The sequence below is a fragment of the Montipora capricornis genome, chromosome 10, assembly GCF_036669925.1.
Source record: "Montipora capricornis isolate CH-2021 chromosome 10, ASM3666992v2, whole genome shotgun sequence".
NCBI lineage: Eukaryota > Metazoa > Cnidaria > Anthozoa > Scleractinia > Acroporidae > Montipora > Montipora capricornis.
Genome location: NC_090892.1, coordinates 47,822,722 through 47,845,535, shown reverse-complemented (window position 1 = coordinate 47,845,535; position 22,814 = coordinate 47,822,722). Strand labels below are relative to the sequence as shown.

At 41.0% G+C, this 22,814-nt stretch overlaps 1 protein-coding gene and 1 long non-coding RNA gene across 3 annotated transcripts in view; one reads left to right on the top strand and one right to left on the bottom strand.

The window, feature by feature from the left end:
• Nucleotides 1–15,402, top strand: part of LOC138022231 (F-actin-uncapping protein LRRC16A-like) — a 46,206-nt gene extending 30,804 nt beyond the window's left edge. Inside the window, exons 29-41 of the mRNA XM_068869284.1 lie at nucleotides 91–192; nucleotides 693–755; nucleotides 1,146–1,258; nucleotides 3,009–3,096; nucleotides 4,371–4,457; nucleotides 5,681–5,921; nucleotides 6,666–6,855; nucleotides 7,021–7,156; nucleotides 8,492–8,517; nucleotides 8,909–9,015; nucleotides 10,165–10,844; nucleotides 11,589–12,490; nucleotides 13,513–15,402. Coding sequence (XP_068725385.1) covers nucleotides 91–192; nucleotides 693–755; nucleotides 1,146–1,258; nucleotides 3,009–3,096; nucleotides 4,371–4,457; nucleotides 5,681–5,921; nucleotides 6,666–6,855; nucleotides 7,021–7,156; nucleotides 8,492–8,517; nucleotides 8,909–9,015; nucleotides 10,165–10,844; nucleotides 11,589–12,490; nucleotides 13,513–13,657 — 2,880 coding nt within the window. The 3' untranslated portion in view covers nucleotides 13,658–15,402. The remainder of the gene's footprint in view (nucleotides 1–90; nucleotides 193–692; nucleotides 756–1,145; nucleotides 1,259–3,008; nucleotides 3,097–4,370; nucleotides 4,458–5,680; nucleotides 5,922–6,665; nucleotides 6,856–7,020; nucleotides 7,157–8,491; nucleotides 8,518–8,908; nucleotides 9,016–10,164; nucleotides 10,845–11,588; nucleotides 12,491–13,512) is intronic.
• Nucleotides 15,403–17,537: 2,135 nt separating this feature from the next.
• LOC138022230 (uncharacterized) lies at nucleotides 17,538–19,764 on the bottom strand. 2 transcript variants are annotated; one of them, XR_011126543.1, is made up of 3 exons: nucleotides 19,750–19,764; nucleotides 19,017–19,189; nucleotides 17,538–17,987 (listed from the first exon to the last, which is right to left on the bottom strand). It is a non-coding gene; the product is annotated as an uncharacterized lncRNA (long non-coding RNA). The 2 variants fall into 2 exon arrangements; XR_011126542.1 differs by lacking the exon at nucleotides 19,750–19,764 and having other exon boundaries at nucleotides 19,017–19,712.
• Nucleotides 19,765–22,814: the final 3,050 nt, after the last annotated feature.

Genomic DNA, 22,814 nt, shown 5'->3' with positions numbered 1-22,814 from the left:
AGTCAACTTTGGTTAACTCCAAACCGAGGTACATTATTAAAATAATTGTCATTCCGAACAATTGGTTTAACCTAATTGTTGTTTTAACAGCTTTTGTTAAAGTTCCATCTGTGTACGAATGACAGTGATCTGGAGCCGCGTTTTGCTGAGCTTGCTACCGAATTTCATAAAGCTGCAGAGGAAAAAATGAAGGTAAAAAAATTAAACCTTTGATCATGTTACAGAACTGATGCTTGACCCACTGGGTTTTGAAAATTTAATGCAATTTTAAAGTAACGTTGCCTTGCTTTGTACCGCAAATGAAGCTATCTTCCATGTAGAGGCGAAAGTTATTTCGGGATTTCTTTGCTTTACATTGCTACGCTTCACGCCTTGGTGATTGGCTCAAACATCTCTCGTCATATTCTCAACCAATGAAGGGTTGAAGTAAAACCACTCGCGACCTTTTACGCACGTTTTCGGCCCTTAGAGCCGGCTGCCATGTAATTTTGTCTGAGTCATGATTGGCCAAAGATCGTGAACCGCTTTAAAATTAAACACGAATGATTGCTGTTGTAACATCTTATCTTCTTTACTACTTAACTTTACACAGCTTTTATTGGGAAACTTTATGTAAACTCTGTGTTTTTTTAACATACTCGTAAAGAAAAAAAACATAACAACAACAACAACAACTTAATCTTTATTCCCAGAGCAACTTGGACAAGATGGTGGATTGTGCAAAAGAAGTCTGCCCTTATATCACATCGACACAAGTAAGATACAGCACTTATCCTTTAACCCTTAGTTTCTTTGCTGTGCCTGTGCGAAAACGGTTATTCGACCTAATAACCCTTTCCAAAAGCTCCGTTTCTCCATTTTGGAACAAGGACTGCAGGTATGTTTCTTCCCAACTTCTTCCCAGAGTTGCTTCCTTCGAAAGCTGCTAAGTAATTCGGTGAGAGAGGCGTCCGAAAGCACTCGCCTGGTAGTGATGTCGGACAACATTAACTGTTATTGCTGTCAGACTCCTCTCCTACCGAATAGCTTAACGAGCGGGAAAGCGGACTGAAATTCAGGTCACGCAACTCTGCTGGTCGCCAAGATTTAGACCTCATCGCACCATCCATTCCCTATGTGAAATAACTTTTGCTTGGTGTCTTTAGGATGTGAAAAGCCGCCTGGAAGCAGTTGTACAGAACACGCCCCAGTTGAGTGAAACGTTCGTAGAGGAACTGATCCTCACACAAGCCGCAGCTGGAATCGCCAACAGATTAAGGTAAGGGCAGCTTGATAGAATCTCATATCCGGCGCTCATCATGTCCATTAATATCATTTCTGAAACGATTAACTTAAGGGTTGCTTCAGTTGTTTTAGTTTTGTGCGAAGCTAATTTTTAGTCTTGGATACGCGAAGCGCATAAACGACTATCGTTAGGGGTCAGAATATGCAATTTTTTTCACTCACTCAGATGTATACTAATCGATAAGTCAAAGACCAATTAATATCGATTTTCCGGCGTTTCACTTTCAGGAGAAATGCCGCAACGTAATACGTTGAAATAGTCTTCGACTTTTCTTCGTTCCGAAGGGATTGATAGTCAGCATGTGGTGTTACCGAGCCATTTCTCAGTGGAAGACTAAAGGTGTCGCTTTGCTACGTGTGTTAAAAATGATTGCAAGATACATTTTCTTGTCGATCCGCCAAGTTCACAGGTCCACTTGCATTAGCAAAGGAGCAAGCCGTGAGATTGCCGTGGACAGTGACAACTGTATTCACCAAAAGCAAACTACTGCATTCTATTGGTTATATTCAGTACCTATAAGGTGTACTTGTAACACATTTAAAAGCTAAAGGCGCTTAAAAGTAAAAGACGGAATTAAAAGCACTCGATAGCTGTGTTTACAAAGTTGAGAGATATCCAGATGTTTCAGGTATCCCCTTGTTTTAGTTGACCAGTGAAGCAGTCCTTTACGATAACAGTCAAACAAGAATTCACTCTTTCCAAGCTAAATGGCTATCCTCTGGTACTTTATAGGCTTTCAACAACCTCGTAAATTGTTTAATGGAGCCGAAAACACCGGTTGGCGATTATTCTCACCTGGCTCTTTTGCATCTATAAAATGCAACTAAATACAGCATGTTTCGTGATCCGTTCCAGGTGTCGACAAAGTTGAATCGTTTTAGAAACTATCCTTGTTTATACTTATCGGAAACTGAGGCATCCGTAGCTGTTTACATAGTTGAGGACCCTTCAGATATTTGAAAATGACCTGATGTAGCCTGCCAATGATAACGCATTCCTTTTAAAATAAAATCAAACACGAATACAGTCATTATTTCTTAACAAGATCAGAAAGCAACTCATCGCAACGGAACTCCCATTTTGTAAGGAATGTATCCACGACTTCTTCACAGTTCTCCTTTGATTTGGTTTCCGTAGTACTTTAGAGGGGAAGGTAATTTTCAACTTCGATGAATAAATGAAGTGGTGGATTTTCCAAGAATATTTATCATCGTTCATCGGGGTTGATTGCCGTCTCCTTTCCTACAATCCAAGAGTAATTCTTTTTTTTAAAACAAACCCTTTTAACCCTATATCATGATCCACAGTGAAATTCTTCTTACTGATCTCTGTACCTTTCATTATAAAAGTAGTTTGGAGAATTTGTTGAAGGATCAAAGCGTTTTCTCCTCATGGATAAGTTTGTAAATTCCTGAAACCTTTCCTGTTCATTTTCTATAAATAAAGTGAGGAAAATTGATGTTCGTCTCCATTCGGAGGTAAAAGGTTAAAACTTCACCTCTGGAAGTATGGCAGGGGATGGCAGGACAATTTGTCACCTGGAACCTATTCTATGGCCTCAATGCCACGATTCCCTGTTCCTTACATGTAGCATAGAGCATCCGAGCTAGGAGTAATTTCTTTACATTTTGATTGGTTCATCCTCCTTTTGCCTCTACTACTATTACTGTCCACTGATGAAATACACCTGACGACTGATTTCCTGTGTGTTCCCTCTTTGTAGCGAAGACAAACTTGGCGTGGCGTCTGTAATGGTGGACACTATCATGGAAATTGTGATTCATCAGCTGGAGAGTTGTATTTCTAAACTGGTGAGTGTCTGTACTGACGGTGCGTCAAATAGCTACAGCTAAGATATGGTCGACTGTCTCCTACAAATGTTAAATTTAAGATGACTGAGCACAGTATTCATACACTCATACTTCCGTTTTTGATATATTTATTCAGTTTTTGCCTGGAAGCTCAAACTTAGTCACTGATGAGTGCTACCACGAAGATTTATATTTTTGACAGTTTATGTGCTCTACAGGCGGTTGCCAACACGCCTAAAGGATTCTTATTTCTCATTTGTGCAAAATTTACTCGTTAGTTTTTTTGCAGCATTTGCGTACTTAAAAAAGTAATAAAAATAAAGTATGTTTAACAGCTGCTATCATAGAATTTCAACAGACGGATATTTCATAATTCGCTGATAGACGTTTTTTTTAGTTTTCTGATTTTTTAAAAATAGACGACTCATTAGTAGACGGAACAGTACTATTTTAATTCCACATTTCTGCAAAATCTATTGACGGGTTTGCGAGAAATTTGGTAACACAGCTGTTGGTCTCAAGTTTTTGAGCGAATGCGCATGCGCATGCGCAGCTGAGCGTTTTGCTGGGTCTCAGTTGTACCACGACGTTAACGTATATGGAAGCGAATTTACACCACATTTCCAAGACCATCGCCACCTTAATGTTGATTTTCCAACAAGACCCTTGGCGGCTTTCGGAACAAAGGGTTTGTCTGTTCCAGCGGTCTTCTCAATTGAATATCAAAAGGAATGTATGGAAACAGATAGAACTGAAAAAATGAAAAAAACATGGAATGGAACACGCCGTTGGTCGAACTTAAAACTTTGGTGTTTGTATGTGTAGTAAAGCTGATTTTCACTAGCATGAGCTCAAGCAAGCAAGCATACTTACAAGCAACACTACCCAAACTTAGTAGAATCTTGGTCATCAGCACTTTTTGTGAGAGGAAAAATACGCAAACTAACGTGAGGTCTTTAGGTATCTATCTGCGCGTATTGCTTGTACTTATGCCTGCATTGCTAGGAAAAGAGCCTCTAGAGCACGGTAAATGCGCAGTAAATTGGAGTATTGTTTACTGATAGCACTGCGCGAACGTTCGTTTTCCAGATCTTTTGAAATCTGGCAATTCGTATCGTCTTGCTTCCTTGCGCCTATTGTTGTGGAAGCTCCAACAAACTAAACTTTTAGCACTTTCAATAGTTCAAAAACCCGTTGAATTATTTTTACGAGGGATATATTGAAGAAGAGAATTGCAACGAGTAGCTATCATTTCCAATAAATTTGTGACACAGGATTTGCTTCTGAAAGATCATCGAAACAACTTGGATGAAGGAGAAAATGAAGCCGAAAAGAGTTTAGAGGAGGACGATGTGGCAGCGGTAAGTCATTGTGTGTACATGCGCTTAGTGAAGGAAATCGTATGAACGGAAGTATGAACGCGAGTGCATTTCAGTATAGGCACGAGGGATGTTTTGAAAGTTCTCAAAATTGGCGAGTGCAATTTGATAACTTTCAAAACACGAATCACCATAAATCAGGAAATGCGCGAGCAACTTCATAACTATTTTGTATTTCTTATCTACTCAAATCCACCGCTTTGTTTACATAGCAACTTCCGTGTCGTACTCTAAAAGCTATTTATGCATTCGTCATTGACCAATCAGAAACGCGATATTCTGTTGAGTAAATAATAATTAAGAAAACCGTTACTTTGATGAGAGATGCCTTATTCAGTAATGACGTGGGTACTATATCTTGAAAAATAAATTCAATTACTCCGGTAAGAATCGGCCGACTAAGGGCCGATTTACACGGTACGATTTTTGTCGCTTGCGACAAGCTCACTACAGGCCTACGACATGACTTACGATCGTTGCGTGTAAATCGGCCCTAACGAACTCCCGATTCGACTTCAAAGTAAACTTCCACTCTTACTACAGAATAACTTTAAACCGGAGGGGATAATGCGTGTGAAAGAAGGCATAGGTACGTTTGCTTGAAGAGTTCAGGCAACTTGTTAAACTTAGCCCTCTTCCTGGATGTGAACCTTTTGGTTTTGGAAATCATTGGAATATTAGCCATCAAAAGTGATCAGTTATTGTGTGGTAAGAGCTCTCATATTTGTGAAAGTGAAAATTTTAAAAGCGGCAACCCTCGTAGATTATCTGGCTCATTTGGGCTCAACCAGGCAGAAACAAATAGCTGAGATACTCCCTGAACTGGTGCAATTCCGGTCAACGCGTGTTCTACATCTGTTTTGTACTCTGCCCCTTTTTCCAGTGTTGCAACCACATGACAATGTCCAGGAAGCGTGTTTTAGTATTGAAGATCGGTGAAGGGGTTGGCTATCGAGGGAAATCTTTTTTTTCCGGTTTCTTTGATAGAAAGCGTTGGTTTTGCTTAAATGTCTTATCACTCTGGTCCTTGGTTGTAGCCTTAAAAAGCGCTTTAAATGTTCAGAGCTGATTTCTTGGCTGATCGATTAGTAAACGATAGACAGGTGCTAAAGATGTAAACTTGTAGACAGAGTTTTCCTTATAGGGTAGGATAAGCGCTCTCAGTTGACAACCTCTCGATCATTTCATGCTCCTTGTTTTACAAGGTTGCTCGTAAAGCGCGTAATCGCCTCAGCGTATCTCAGTTGGCGGTACCCGTGACAGAAGGAAGTGATGCAACCCCGAGGAACCACAGGAGACGCCCTACAGTCAGCAGGCGGCCAACTCATGGCAGAGTATCGGAAGATGAAGAGAAAGAAAAAGAGGACACAGGAGAGATCAAACTGCTGAAGGATGATATAGATGGGAAGGCAGCACAGCAACAGGGGATCAAATCAGATTTATCAGGTTTGCTACGATTTAATTAAGCGATAAAATTTAAGCGGGAAATTGGGCGTGTGCCCCTAGAGATGCTTTCTACGTAGGTTATTAGCACGTTCATAAAGGGTTATGAGGCTTAATGGTGTTAGAAGGCCAGGGCTGGTAGCGTGGGTAATCAATCAGGAGGCGCCCCTTTTTCTACTAACTGGAGTTCTAGTTTGTCCCTGGCTCAACTCCTGAATTAAGCCAGCTGGGTTTGACTATTTGGATTTTAAAATCTGTTCACTGGATTGGCCCAGAAAAAACTCTTTAAGGGGAGTGGTCAATGCGCTTCTATTTAAACTTTTTGAGTCGTAGGTATTTTCAGTTCAGGTTGTGGAATGGAACGAGTTACCTTCATGTAATTAATGGGTATGTTTTGCAACAGAAATTTGTGGCCACAATTGGACCGTTCATATCCTACGGAATTGTTTTCGCCCAACCTAAGGAGTACATTATCGCCCCTAAATGTAAAGATGTCTTGCTCCTAAATGGGCCCTTTTGCAGGTCAGTGATCACATGGTACAAAAACCGCCATACTGGGACGCAAATTGCCCACTGGGACATCTAAAACAAACAAAACTTAAATTATCTTGCTTTGTTTTCGATGTCCCAGTGCGCAATCACTAACCTGCAAAGGTACCCATTGGTCGTGAAATTACTGGAAAGACTAAGCCTGTATGGCGAGAGTACTAAGGAGCAAATCACTGACTTCTATTGGTGTTTTATCAGATCTCTCCGTCGTAGAACCGAAAGCTTCTGAACTGAAGCATTTGGGTAAGGACCGTCCACGGCCCCCACAGAAAAGGCGCTTACCTACCCGTCCCTCAAGCAAGCCGGTTGTCGCTAATGGCTCCAGCAATGAAGACGCGAAGGAAGAACAAGAAGATATCGACTTGTTTTGGACTGCAAAAGTTGAATCGTAAGTCATTTGCTTCTTTAATTGTCCTTATTTATTTGCAATGTTTTCATGGGGAGTAATTGCCAAGCAGAGTTCTTAAAATCTTGACCAAATTATAAACCTCTGAACTCACATAATTTGTTACTTAATTAGGCCGAAAATGCTCGATTTATTTTTTAATTTCAGAGCGCCGATTGAGGTTACACCATCCAGGAAAAAGTCATCAACCTCAAAGCCTCCTACACCCCCTACCGGCAAAACTCCACCGCCCAAACCCGCGCCTAAACCAAAACCGTCACCAAGATCAAAGGACACTACTGAAGTAAGTGGACGTTCGCCTACTCTGTCCGTTTTTCAGAAATACGTTGTGGAGGAGAAAGGGGCCTGCGCTTGGCTCGCTTTTCTCGTCGATTTGTTTGGTCCATTTCCCAGGCCAGCAAATTGCTCTTTGTTTGGTCCATTTCCCAGGCCAGCAAATTGCTCTTTGTTTATCAGCCTGGCCGAAATAGGACCCTAAGGAGGCAGCGTGGTCGAGTGGTTAGGGCGTTTGGTTTGCATGCGGCTGCTCCGGGTTCAAATCCCGTTCTATCCTCTCGTTAGGATTTGTTTCCGGTTGTTCCGGATTCAACTCTACCACGCTTTGTAAATAGCTAACTGGTTGTCTCCTGCCAGTTGGGGTTCTTAATAATGTTTCTGTTAACTTCGAATTGTTTCTTTCACATTCTTAAAAGTGGGGTGCCTGTAAACTAGCTTGATAGCTAAGTGCACTTCCACTATAAACAAAGCATTTACATTTACATTTTTTATTTTTACCTGAAATTAAAAACAAAAAAAGCCCTAACCCTTAGCGAATTGCTTTGGTTTTGCATTACTTCACTCATTGATTGGTTCAAAGTTCTCCGGTCACTTTTTCAACCAATCAGAAGTGAAACCAAAACCAATCGTGGCTCGCGCTCGCACATTTTCTCGCTCTTTGTGTCGGCTACGTGTAATTACTTCGAGTTTTGATTGGTTTACTGGATTGTCTCCGTCCTTTTTGATTGGCCAAAGTAATTACATTGGTTTTGGTTTTACGACACTCATTTGAAAACCACTCTATTGGATGGGTTTCTGTATACTTCCATCTGCCGTATTAACTTCAGCGGTTTGATTCGAGCTAGTATGACACGTGGTATTACATTTACATATGCGCCACAAGTCAAAGTTCCAAGCACTGGTATTTGATGGTATGTTCAGAGGTTCATGTAATCAGGAATTTCTTGGTCTATTCCCAAGTTTATTCTATGTACATTAAAACTGTGGCAAAACAGATCTCTTTCAAGGTTTGGCATTCCAACTTTTTGTTTTATTTCTCCCTTTAAAGTAAACGTTTCACGAGAAATAGGACACTCAGGAGCCCTTATTTCTTTATTTTATTAAGCTATTTTGGGTTTACTGTGACAACACTTTTGGAAATGCTTTACCAATTTGGCAAACTGCCCCCGGCATGTAAAAGTGAATTTAGTCTTTAGGAACCAAAGTTCAATGTTGTTGTTCGAATTTCTTAACGGCGCGGTGATTTTTTCGGATGACTGCGTTTTCTGTCTTTACAATAGCTTCACGAATCAAACACTCGAAACAAAATGTGTTTAACTGTATCTTACTTTATCCTGAACAGGAAAACAAAAAGTCTGTCTGGAAAGGGTAAGGCCGACATTCCTCCTCTTTTTCTTTTGTTATTTTTTTTAACTCCGTCATGGTCAAGAGACTAAGTTGTTGGTAATGTGTGCATCTTCTCGAAATATGTGAACTATATATACACGTCATATAGGGTGTTGACACACAACAATCCACAGGAAGCTCTTCACGAGGACGGAAAGCGACGTCGCACGTCGCGTCAAATTCTCTTTTTAAAAAGATCGAACGTTAAACAGTTGACAACATGCTCCGGCAAAACGGCCAACGCAATTGAATAGCGCGTAGGTCAACTAGCGGCCGGCTGCTTCCTTAGTTCAGCGCTATTGTTAATCTATAGAACATTGCAGTTTGTCTTTTCACCGGGAATCCTCTAAACAAGTTCTCTTGTCTTCCATAGGGGAATCAACATTGGTCTTCCCGGGTTTTTTAAAAAAAAAAGCAGGGATCGCGCTCTAACTGGGCCAGAATCAACAGAAGGCTCTACAGCCTGGTACACAAATAACGGTAAATAAGATGCATATTCTCAATATTGTTTTAGACAGCCATATTCGACTTTAATTCCCATGCTGGAGTCCCTCTTTCATATAATTAGGATCACTGGAAAATGGAACAATTCACCAGGGAGGGCTAATTTGCAGTGCTAAAAGTCTCTGGAAATTCATCTGAGTAAAGATGGAGTTCCTGGGACTTTAGCACTCTTAATTACCCTCAAGAGTGTATTGGATTAGAGTGATGTTATGGCATGCGTGACAGTCACAAATTAGTCTTTTTTTAGAATACCCTTCCCGCGAAAATCAGTCGTCATGTCCCTAAAAAAACATGACACAAGCAGTCACGCTTGACATGGCTTCTTCTGATTGGTTAAAATTGGCGGCCTTTGTTTGTTTCGTGCGCAAAGTGTATCTAAAAATATATCCATTTGTGACTGTATTGGGGAAAGACCTCAAAATGATAGATCAACACTCTTATCTAATTCACTCTTGTTACCCTTTCATAGCAGAAACCCATAAAGGTTGAAACTTGTAACGCGCGTTCGCAGCTTCCGAATATTCAGTGCTAAGTACCATATTTGGAAACCCCTCGCTCCGTTTAATTTCGCGCGAGAACATTGGTTGTATTGCGTCACGGTGTTCTTGCGAACTGATTGGTTGAATGTTTCTCTCTTGTTGTTCCAAATATAGTACTTAACAAATTGAATAACCAGAAGCTTGTTTCCCAGCACACAAGGGGCCGTTACACGTTTTAACCCTTATGGGTTTCTGTTCATAGTTAATTTCCTCTATCACTTATTCCGTCGAGAAGGAGTGAAAAACAAAAATGGGTACTCGAAATTTTGCCTGCACATGGTCACATTGCTCACGCCTACATTTTTGTTTGGAGCGCTCGATATACTGAAAGAAAGAGGGACTTACCTGTTCCGGTAGAAACCATACCATTACAAGACACAAACCTTTACAATGCGTACCCAGTTGGTGGTTGGGGAGTAAGTTTTTTAGCTTCTTTTTCAAATTGTTTGTCCAGAGCCGAAGTTTTGGAAAGCAAGACTGATGGCAAAAATTGTCAGGCAAACTCGCTTTGACAAAGGGGCTGACTTGATCTTGGTCTGTTCAATTTGACCTTAATGTCTCAAAATCATAGTTTCTTTTTCAATAGGCGAAAAGAAGACGAAATCGGTGTCACCAAAGTTAGGTCGGTCCAGAGCTTCAACTGAAAAAATATCGGAGGTTAAAAAGGCCAAACCAGTCCGGGCGCATTCTGTAAAGAAACCAGATGCGCCTACGGAAAGCGTTCCCTCCGACAAGTCACCGGAAGTTTCGAAAGAGACGACCCCCTCGGAAAAGAACGAGAGCCCGTTGAAAGAGAGGGTTCCGTCGGCAAAGAAACCTGAAGTGTCCACGGAGAAGGCTCCTGCAGAAAAGACAGCGGAGGAGTCCAATGATAAGGTTTCCTCTGAGAACAAACCCGAAGATACGTCAACTGATAAAAAACCGGACGTGACACCAACTGAGAAACAACCCGCGATATCGAGGGACAGAAAGCCCTCCGACAAAAAAACGGAAGTGGAACGACCGCTCATCATGGGTGTAAAGCCGTTTGCGTTTCCTCGTGAAAAGCCCTCTACGGATAGTGGCCTACTCGTTGGGGCCCCTCTACCTCGTGACAGGGCAGCTACAGGTGACAAGATTACAAAGCCTAGCCCTGAAGAACCTTCGCCACATCCGGCGACCGCTAGAAAACCGCCGAAATTTGGAATTGGGATAGGCGGTGCGGCGGGTGGAGGACTTTTGGCTGAGATGAAGCTGAGGCAGGAAAAGGCGGGGAGCTTTGGAAGGGTGAGTGATGCTTGCTTAAGGAAATGCATATTACGTTAAGGACAATTCTCAACGTCTAAGGCAACAGAGGGGCGAAATATTGTAGAACTGCAATCGCACGGTCGTGGGTTCGAATCCCCTTCAATCCTGGATCTTTTTTCATGTTTCTTTACAATTGCTCAACTTGCTTCAAAAACTGCAAGCAATTTGCGTCTCACCGGTATCGCGAGGTCACGGGTTCAAACCCCGTTGAAGTCCTGAATTTTTCAAGCTTCTTTACGCAATTGCAAAAATTGTGTTCATAACTGCGAAGATCATAGCTTTACTTAATTTGAGAATGTCAGCAGGTCGTTATTGCGGCTTTCCGTTAGCAGATATCACTCGCCTCTCTCTCTATCTGGAAATAAGTCCCAAGTTTTACGACACCATTTTGAAAACTTTAGGCCCTATAGTGATTGTGATGTATGATGATTTCACACATCATAGCCGTTACCAAAGTTGCAATTTCTGTTCTAACATATCTGTTCAACATGAAGGGGACGTACTGTATACCTGCGAAGAAACAATCCATGCTCACTGATTTAACCGTCCTATGAGGTTATATTTCCACATGTTCTAAAGGTCATACAGGATAAATGATCTGAAATACTGTAAAAAGTATTTTCGTGAATTTGGTGTCAGAATTATTTCCTTCATTTAAATTTAGGGCTGTAGGAATGCATTCTTCAAAATCTAAGTCACCTCGTGCTGGTGTCTGAATTTCAGAAAAATGTTCCTGGAAAGCCAGTCGACACCAAGCCAGCAGACGAAACCAACGCCGGGATGAAGAATAATGGATCGGAAGTGACCAAGGAGAAGCTTGTCAAACCATCATCACTCAAGAGACCAAGGTTACCGTCCGGTACCCCACCGAAGCCCGCACCGAGACCGGCGAGAAAAGAATCCCCAAAACAGGAGAGAGAGAAAGATAAAGAAGAAAAGGAGATTAAACAGAAAGAGGAACAAACAAAAGCGGGCGTGGCGGATCAACCGGGTGGAAAGCAACCGGAAACGGAAGTTCCAGAAAAGCAACCGGATAAGAAAGAACCAACTCCGGAAGTGAAAAGGGAGGAAGAGCAAGCCAAGGAAGAGAACGCAAAAGAAACAGAGGGTACAAGCGAAAAAGCGACGGATGATAAAGAAGAATCAAAGTCCACAGCTGCAGTTGAAGAAAAGGAAAAGTTGACTCACGAGGCAAAGACGTTTGAGCAGGAAAGTCTAAAAGGTACAACGACGGAGGAAAGAGAAGTTCCAAATAAAACGGTAGAAAAGAATGACAAGCAGAAGATCGTGGAACCGGCCGACAAGACGAAGCAAGTGGAGTCGTTGGACGATTTGTGGGTAACACAAAAGCTAGGTAGCAATGCTATCAGACCTGGCGGTCGATCCAACTCGCTCAAGGTTCAAAGAAGCACATCAACCGAGAAATCCGCATCGACTGTACGGTCAGCCACTCTGCCGAAGCCATGGTCTCCAGGACAGGCTCCTTCCAGTATGCTGTCAAGAAAACTTAGCTGGGAACTGCCAAAGGTCGGTGTCGAAGATCCGTTTAGGGAAAAGAAGGAGCGAAGTGATAGTCGAGGGGAGGAGACCATCCAGGAAGATTCTGAGGAGCAGAACGTCAAAACGTGAGTAAACGAATTTTTTAAAACTTCTTTTGTTGTTTTAAATTCTCGTCATCGAATGGTTGATGAAGCGCCATTAAGATCAAGGCATTCAGTGATGGCTTGAAGCCAAAGGAACAATCATCAGCTCACGATACCAAAGCCAAAAGGATATTTACTGACTCTCAAGCCTATCAATGGTTACTTTACTAAATTGCCTCTAAACTCAAAACTATTCTTATTTCCCAAAAGTAAGAATGATATGCGTGGGCTCTTACAATGTCGCTTCTGATAAGCCTGGCAACTGCGTCAGTGCGGTACTACGGCAAGCTAAGAGAGGGGCATGAGTCCACACCAAGTGACGTCGAATAGTGATTACATTCCAGTGTTGAAAAGAGAAGTTTAGCATTGTGAAGCAGTTTGTGACGTTCTCTCAGGGAGATACCCATCTCTCTCACTAGCTCGACCGTGGGACAAAAGACTCCTGGTTTCGTTCAGCTTTACGGCGCATTAAAAGTGATATTTTGAAGTAAAAAACAGCATATTATGTTTGTCACGGTTGAAGAGATTTTTCTCAGCAAAGGAAATTATTTGAGCTTAGGGGTACTTTTAGATCGGTACCCGAAGTAGCAGCCACTGAATCTGTAAAACTGCGCTCCCCGCTTCCCTGTGACCCATGATTTCATGAACGTGCGTTGGATAGAAAGATGGTATAAATAACCGTCGACGAGGCGCGGAGCGCAGAGGTGTCTATTATAACCAATCTCATATCCAAGAGACTGGCGCTGTTGCGGTAATTGGTTTATTGAATATTAATGAATTCTGAACGTTCAGAGACTTTTAACTTTCGCGTCTTCGAGACAAATTTTTCTGGTTGGCAGCACTTGATGCGATCATCCAGTATATGAGCCGATAACCGAGATTAACTAAGTGAGCCAATCAGAGCACTAGAAATGTAATTTCCGATAGTCGAAGGATAATTGGTTGCCAGCCACTTCCCCAGTTCTTTATCATAAAACTTTGACCATAACTCTGTCCTTGTTTAGACCTCCTTCAAGTCCCAAAGAGAAAAGCAAGGAAGAAGAAAAAAATGAGAACGGAAACGAAGTAGAAGACCCAAAAACGAATAGTCATCGTCGCAGTCTTACGTTGGAAGAAATCCTATCTGCTGATGGTGATACCGCCTTATAGACATGGTTAGCTTCTGCGACTTGTGAACCTGTAGCTGAACAACAGAACGAAGGAGATGAGAAGCTCGTGTGACTAAATTAGGCTTCGAGTGTGGCAAGGCTTTCAGGCTTTCAGGTTTTCAGGTTATAGATTTAAAGGGGCACTGTCACGCTAAATTTGATGTTTTTAGGTGGAAACAAAGTAAAAATCAAAATTGGCACTGTATCTCACACGTACAATATTCCTGACAACCCACTGAGAAGATATGAAATGTATTTATGGTACAAAGAGCTATTCGTATTTAATTTTTGGCGACATTCTGAAGACATCGTCTCCAAACTTGAAAAACAAGTTTCAATTCATTTCCATCTTCTCCATCCTTGGCTGCTGTGAGACAACAAGGAATAGCTTCAGTGCACTCCAATGGTTATTAGTAACAAAACTACAGCATTATTTTTTGATCTTCATTTATGCAAAGATAACTTTTAGTGTTTTGAAGTTTGACTAGCGTGACACTTCCCCTTCAAGTGTACCAGTAGTAACATAGGATTTTTAAGGGGGGATGGCAACGTTCTCTTCAAGTGTTCTGATTAAAGCATTAAAGAAGGCTGATGTAATCGGATAAAATTCTTGGGTTTCCCTTTGAGAAAAACGAAGCATCGATGAGATATTTACGTTTTCCAGCCATAAACTTGGTCACTATTTGTTTTTTTGTAAAGTAGTTGAAATGGTCAACAGTTTGAGTTGTTTTGTGTGCCTCAAAATATCTCTCCTTCCATTTATGATAGAAGAGAGAAAAATGAAGCATCTGTTTGACATTTAAGATTTCTAGCCATAAATTTGGTCCATGTTTTTTGTGAAGTAGTTGAAATAGTTAACAGTTTGAGGTCCAAAATATTTTTCCTTCCATTTATGAACTCAGCTTTTTGGTCATTTCTATCTCAGTTGTTTCTGATTATCGTCGGACTTGTTGTTTTCATGCCATTTGTAGAGTACCTGCCACCATTTTCCCTGTAATTAGTCAATTATGCCGCCGACACGGTGTTAAATTAATGTTTTTTTCATGCTTCTAGTGGAAGTCGTTTTTATAAAGATATTTTTAAATGAGAAAAAAAAAACGACAATTTTGATACTACGAAATAAGTTCGCGCCAAACTTGCCTTTAATTGAAGTTGTTCTGTATACCAAGACGCCACTTTAATCTCGAAACTTAGTGTAGGTAATTGCAGTGATTTTTAATGGAGTGTCAATTAATTGCGCGATTGTTGCGTTTTGCTTCCATTGCCAAGAAAACTTGATGACTGGATAAAATCTCGCGCATATTTCCCGTTCTTCGGGCTACTTGCGTAAAACTGCATCAAGTTCTGATTGGTTTAGAAAACCGTTTGCCTCTGTTGAGACAGGTCGGCATTGTTAACCTTGGTGATGGTTTCCCGACACTCGATAAGGAACAGCTCTATCGTGAAAGCAACTCACGCATGGTTTTAATGGGATTGCACTTTAAGAAGTACACCTCACCCTAAAAAAAGGAGTCTGTTTTAATTTTTTAAAGTAGTTATTGCATTGGTAAATAATTGTATATTACATGCTTTTATACATAGCTGCCTTGTGTATCTGATAGATAGAGCTTAACATACTATAAATTACAAAACTATTCTGTTTTAAGGCAATTTCCATTATTGAAATGACTGTAGACTTGCTTCGTACTTGTTATACCCGTACTTGTTAAAAACTTGCAATCAAATCTACTCTTTCAGTCTGTGGCATTTTGAAATATTTTACTTGTCACTTTTGAATGCACTTGTGAAAACGTTGGTTTTCATTGGAAGGCTACGTCGTGTTGAAGATGGTCTTTGTCATTCCTGCATTGTTGGCTTGTATCATCAGACACCTTTGTCCATCACTGAAACAAGCCGATCTGTTGAAAAGTAATTTCGGGGTTTATTGTTCTTCATTTTCGCACTCGTGATTGAGGTAAACTTTCTGAGCAAGGGTCGCGTGCGTTTTCCGGCGCTATGCGCTACTGCATATATATGTTCCAATAGACTTAACTGTTAAGAGGGTAACGTGAAGTGCTAGTTTTCTAGCACTGTGAGTGCTAGGTTTCTACCCCATATGAACCATGTGAGCGTTAGCCCTACTAATGGGAATGGGACCACACAAGGACAGAGAAAAACTCCGACCAGGGTGGGAATTGAACCCACGATCTTCGGGTTAGATCACCACTGCTCTGCCGACTGAGCTTCAAGGTCAGACGGGAGCAGGTTGTGGGAATTTAAGATGTCAATGTCACGGCTATGAATATGTACAAGTTCAAGGATGATTTACGTTTTTGCAAACGTTGACCGTGTAGCACTTATATTTCAACAGACTAAACTGTTAGGGGGTAACGTGAAGTGCTAGTTTTCGACCCATATGAAACATGTTAGCGTTAGCCCTACTAATGGAAATGGGCCCACACAAGGACAGAAAAACTCTTGTGTGAGCCCATTTCCATTAGTAAGGCTAACGCTCACATGGTTCATTTGGGTAGAAAACTAGCACTTCACGTTACCTTCTAACAATTAAGTTTGTTGCATAATATATGTGCTGCGTTGAGATTACCGTGTCTGTTGAGCTGTCCGAAATTTACATTGTCATTGGTTTCTCTGTACTCCACTGAAAACCTCTTTACCACGAGAGGGTATGAAAAGAATTCTTGAATTTGGAAAAGCGGTCTAAATGCACTTAAGATTGTTGGCGCACGTTTTTTGCCTTAACAGTAACAGTTGTGCCCTCGGTCAAGACAAGAACTAAAACCGATCTAGTTTGGTATGGTGTGCTGGAGCGTTTACAGAAGGTCGGACTGCAACCGTAAGTGGACGTGTGTTCTGGAGCAATGTCTTTCAGAGAAAAACACTCATCAATGCAAATGTGATAGCGTTCCTGAATGAACGTCGTGTTTAGATTTTCGATTATTTGAATCATTAAAATATTCAAAGAAATATAAAGGAATTTCCAAATTGTTAAAGAAAATCTCTTGCAAAGTAGTTGGTCTGAATTTAATAGGCCAGTTTACAGAACTGTGCGCTCAACGCCTAAGACTACGTTCATAGCCTGCGTTACGCAGGCTAACTTGTTTGCAACGAAGTTGTTCACACTAGAAGTTAACATTTGAGCCGGCAATTCGTATGGTCTTGCGTTGCCCCCCGCTTCGCCAGTATCCGCTCGGTTTCTTAAAGTTTTGTGGCCACGCCTCACAAATGAGTCAAGTCAAGTCAAGTCAATTTATTTAACGTCGGTAGTTCCTTCAGTTACGAAACTGGCATCAATGGAAGCCGACGGTGCGCCTTTTACCCCGCCCTCCCTCTGTCAGTGCTCCGTTTCACGGATATTTAAAGCTATAGCTACAGATCAGATCAGAGGAAAGTCGAAACAGACGTTGAAGTCACCAAGGATCAAACTGGGGACCCCTTGCTCCGAAAGCCGCACACTAGCCAACTGAGCTACGCCTGCAAATATTGGTTTTTGAGAAGAGGGGAAAACCAGAGTACCCGGGGAAAATCCTCTCGGAGCAGAGTTGAGAACCATGATCAAACTCAACCCACACATGGCGTAGAATCCGGGACTCGATCCCTGGCCACATTGGTGGAAGTCGAGACAGTGCTCTCACCACTGCGTAAGCCCTGCTTCCCAAATTGTTTTTTCTTGCAATGGATGCGAGCTGGCTTTGGATACCTTCTTCTGCCCAAAGGCCAATGAGTATTTGCGCCTCTACAAAGCCCTAGTTTTGCGTTTTCTCAGCCACCGAAAAAAACGCCTCTGGCCGCATCTTGAAGATTTCTTACCAAAATCACGATCCAGACGGTTTCGATGTTGATTATTGTAGGCCTGTTTCGATCCAGTTTCGTCTGCTCAGTAATCAGGCATGAACATTTTTATTTCTCAAACATTTTCCAAACGTGGTCAATTTATGTATAATTTGGCGTTGTGTGAACACAGTCTTAAACTAAAAGAAGTTTTGTAAAAGCAAGCTTTTTAGCACAAAATAGCTTCAGTTGCATGCGAAGGCAGTCTTTCATAACAAGGCCACCGCTAGCCTCGCTTCCATTCATTGGCGAGGTTACTGAGCATTTAACTGAAATTTCTCCATTGGTCATTGAACAAAATTCACTACTCTGAACAAAATCGAACCTTTTAATTCCTAATTAGGTGTATTATACTCAGACAAAAGTGTCACACATATGGCAGGTTCTCGGACAATCCATCTGGACAGCGTAGGACGTTGCGCATGCGTGGTTAGGCAAGAGCTTACACTCAAGAGGCTTGAAATCGACGCAGTCGGAGCTTTGTCTCTCAGATTCCGATGCATCTGTTGTGGAAAGAAACAAGGCATCTTTAAGCCCACGGCAATGTTTATCTTTACATCACTTAGTTGTTTTTTTTTTAAGTAAAATGTGCCAACTGATTGCTTATTGGCTATTGAAACTTGTTATTTTGTTTGGTTATCAAGCTTACAAGTCCAAAGAAAATGCCAATATCTGTATACTGAAAAGATTCTCACTAAAGATGAATTCGAATTTTGTCTCTGGCTTTTAAACGACGATGTAATCCACTTCGATTGGACGCCGTTGCGAGCTACATGCAGTGGACTAGGGTGCGAGCAGGCTCGCTCTTTCTCCGCTGTGGCGGGAGAGAAAGAATAGTGACCCAACCCCAGTCCCTCGCAGGCTTGCTCTTTGCCCTTGGTCTCATCAGAGCCTTCCGGCATAAAATGATGTTATCAGGAGATACGCTAAAACTAAACGTACCAGTTATTTATTAAAGTTAGACCCCAAGCGAGTTGCCTCAGGGAGATCATTTCTTTTCTGTTTGGACCTTAACCTCGTCGATGCTGCTCTCGATAGTCAGCAGCCTTAATATGCAGGGATTAGCAACAACGAAAGTCACTTGTAACGTGGTTTTCTTTAGTCCATGGCTTAACCTGCCTAAATGACCGGTGAAATGTGTTTTCTATATATAGCCAATTGGAAACAATCCCGTCCATCCATGGATCTCATGCCATGCGAAATTGCGGTGATTTTCCCGCATGCCCCATCCACACCGATTTGTTTTCATGATCCTTCCTTTTATCTAACGAAAACGGAAGAAGAGAGCAAACTATTTTTCATTCTCTGAAGCGATTTCGTGTCGTTTTCACTTATCCATACCATAGTTAATATAAGGGAACCCCTCCACCACTTAGTTCACACCAAAACTGTGAAAGCAACGGGTTCTTTTACGCATTTTACGACATCCAAAGCTAAAATTCGGCTCATTTTGTTGCGAGCTCTTTGAGAAGAAATGACCAGGCCTCTACTAGAGAACTCGGAAATACTGTCATGCTGGCTCGGACCCTTACCTCCTCTTTTTTCCTTGTAACGTGGAGCAGGATCTACGTGGAAAACAGTCAGCGACAGTAGAAGGAAAAGTGCTTTGAACTTCATGGTTACTTGTCCGTCCGTGGACTTGATAGCTGCAGAAATTCTTATATAGCTGATTTTCGCTGGTAGGCAGCTGGAAAACACCTGTGATCTTTGAATGTGTAATGGTAAATTTGAACTCGGTCGCCTTAAAGTCGTCAGATGCGGTAGTAATAGCAGCAATTATTTTCTTCAGCAATCATTAGGTTGTTTAATTTCATCGGCTTCTTTGTTTGTTGACAGCGTAGATGGAATATTACAACGATTAGTACGAAGGACTGAGTATAAGAGGAATTAAGAACTTCAGGGTGTCGGACGGGAATTCCTTTTAGGTTGTGAGTTTGATCTAAAAAAAGCTGCCCGTTAGTCTTCCTAAATTTTATGATGAGTGTTTCCGTAGTGTTGCAGAGTGTTTGATGGTTGGTAAGCTAACCGAGCAAGCAACCAGTGAAATTCTACATTAATTTGGCGGAATAATAAGTTCATTTGTATTGAAGGCAAGTCTATCTTCTAAGAGTCGTAGTTTAGAACTAAAGGGCCAAAGAGTTTTTGTGGCATCTAGGAACATTTACAGAGAAGTGCGGGCAAAGTTTGAAGTTACGCCAACAGCACGGATAAAATATGAGAATTTATATGAGGACGCTTTAAAATGGGAAGAGATCTGTCAGTTACCTTTCAAAGCGGCGATCGATTCTAGATCACGGGCGTTCCAATTTAGGGTACTACATAGGTATTTGGCAACGAGCATGTTCTTCCATAAAATTGGTTGGGTAAATAGTCCACTGTGCTCGTTTTTGAGCACTTTAAATATTTATAACTTGTGATGTTTTCAGTGCTTTTTGGCAAAATGTTATCTCTTTTTGAAATACGACAGAAATAACGGTTGGATGCATGAGCTTTCAGATGTTGAAAAATTTTTCGGTATCTGTGACAATAACTGATTATTTAATGCTCAACCGCTTAATCATTTTGGCAAAACAGCATATACTGTGTTCCTTCCTTGAATATTTACCTCTCAAAGTGGCGTTCACTTATTATATTGAGACAATTATTGCTGACTCCAATGGAAAGCGATCTTTTCACGATGCTAACAGGAATAAATATGTCCAAAATAACCGTATTAACCTGGCAGCCGTATTGAGCTTCTAAATATTAAACAAAGGGCCTTAAAATGATTCTGTTTTGGACTTGTCACACTGTCTTTTCTTTTTTTTTTTTTTCCATTGTCCGCTCCCCTGAAACCATTCTTAGCTTAGTAAATCGAGGTATTATTCATCGCTTTTTACCCAAATACGCCCGCTTTGCAGGTTACGTTTAAGTAAAACTGTCTTTTACTTGATTTGCTTAGTTTCCGACACGGATGGCTTGGGAACCCGCAACCAATATAGGTGTGACTAAAAAAAGTGTACTAGCATTAATAGCCGGTAACATTATGACCTTATTTTGCAGTATGGCACCTGAACTCCGATGATAATGAAATGATTCAAACGATATGAGCGCGATCTTATCTTTCTAGCAAACCTGTCACTTTTGACTCTATAAAGACTATTCCAAAAATATTTTGGCAGTCACTCCGTGCCCGTGTTAATTTGCTCTGCGACGGTCACTGGATGTAGTTTTTCTGTTAATAACTTAATTGATCTAAGAATGACAAATTAGCTAAAATTGCTGATCACTTTATGCGGGTATGGTCGGAGCGACTACGACATCTGTTATACATGACATCTGAAACTGAATCTGGTACGGAGAAAGCATTCATCTAACTGGGTTAAATTTTTCTCGTAAAGGGAAAGTTGAGCATAAATTTTAAGTGGGGACCTGTAATGGAAGCGTCTTAAATCCATCTGCCGTTCTTTCTCTACTCTGGGCGCCAGAGGATTTTTTCTTTCAAAGAAAAAGAGGAGAGAAAAGAAAGCTCAATGATGCGAATTGCCCAGGACGAAAAAAAAAAAAACGAATCACTAAGCGTTCTCTCCGATCTTAGAAAAAAATTACTCTGGCACCCAGGGTATTCTCTCTCTTTTTCCGCTTAGGTGACTTTGTGTTCACTCGCATTAACTGTAACTCCGATTCATCCTCTGTGAACATTGCACTCAGGTGAATTTGAGGAACTTTTTCTAAAATCAAGTTTGTGGTTTATAAGTAAAGCATTTCCTAGTTTTGTTCGGTCGGTCGGAGGAACACAAAACAAACGAAATGAAAATCAGAAGCAATGTAAAAATGCAGTTTCAAGCTGCAGAAAGCGTAAGAGTCGAGTCATAAGGGACATAAACGAGTAGAGATCGACGGTTAGTCGGTTAGTGTTCACATATGTTTCTCCCACACGGACAGAAAACCGCTCTTGTTTAAAGAATGTCATGTTTACTCTGGGGTTGAGGTTGAAACTGAAATCTCTACGTTCAAAATAAATAGAGCATATCACATGGCCTCGCGGGGATGCGAATTTCATACTCGAGCAGATAAAATTCGTATCCCCAAGCGGTTATGTAATGTTCTGTTCCTTATATAGATACTGATGAAAATGGTCAGATTAAAAACAACTTGTTTTATTTATTTTCAAAGTAGCGAAAAAGTGGTCATCAACCTCTAAAACGCGCATTTATCTAGTTGTGTAACATGAACAAGATATGGAAGTTATGAAAACCAAATCATGATAATGTCAAATTGTGCCATAAAAATGTTAATGTGTAGAGAAGAATTATATAAGCACAAAAGTATCTTACAATGAAGGGGAAGCTCGCGTTTTATTGGCTAATCGTGTTAGTTACCACGACGATACCTATAGTCTCAAATGTGAAAGATATAGAGGATATTACACGGTTGAGAGAAGATATGAATTTTATGTTTGAGTGGCCAGGTACAATATCTCACGAGTGAGCTATTGACACACAAGCTAACGTGTAATCTTCTTTTTATTACATGGACAATAAATATACTTCGCAGAGATTGAAAAGAAAAAGGCGGTAATGGTGACGTCGTTTCTCAATATGACAACTACGTCATTCGGTTCCCGGATGAAGTGGTCGTATTGATTCTACGAGTGTTTTAGTTCACGGTATAACACTCCTGTCCATATAATAAAAAACGATATGTTCACTGCGCGCGGCGAAGATATGATTTTTTTTTTCGTAAGAAGGAAAATCCTAGTATTTCATCAGTATATAATAAATGTTTATATTCCAGATTAAAAGTTTATAAAAGGTGTTTTACTTAGACATTACCTTCGGAGTATCCGCTTTTTGTTTTGAAACCTCACAAATATGGGTCGGTCCGGGACAACGGTTAACAGAGAAAAAAACGGGGAACTTACTAATGACAAAAATCAGTGATAAAATGCCGTAACTGGTTGTTGCGAAGTGGAATAGCCTGAAGAAAACGCTTCAATATTTTCCTTTATATAGCCAGTAAATACTTTGGCTTGAAGTTTTAAACGCTCTTGACACATGTCTTGTGTTGCCAATGATTATTGTTCGAGGAACTTCTCGGGGAAGAGAATCCAACATCTTTGATAACTCGTCTTTAGTCCGGTCAACGACTGTACTACAACAACAGAAACGTCAACAACTTCTGACGACCGTATCATGTTTATTCTCATTGGCACCGTGTCAATCATGTATCCCATAACAGAGAGTAAACAAAAATCGCCTACGCAGTGACCACCTTCGATTGTTATATAACAATACGAGAACCTAAAGCCCCGCCAAATCCAAAAGTTACGGAGAATGTGCCATAAGAGC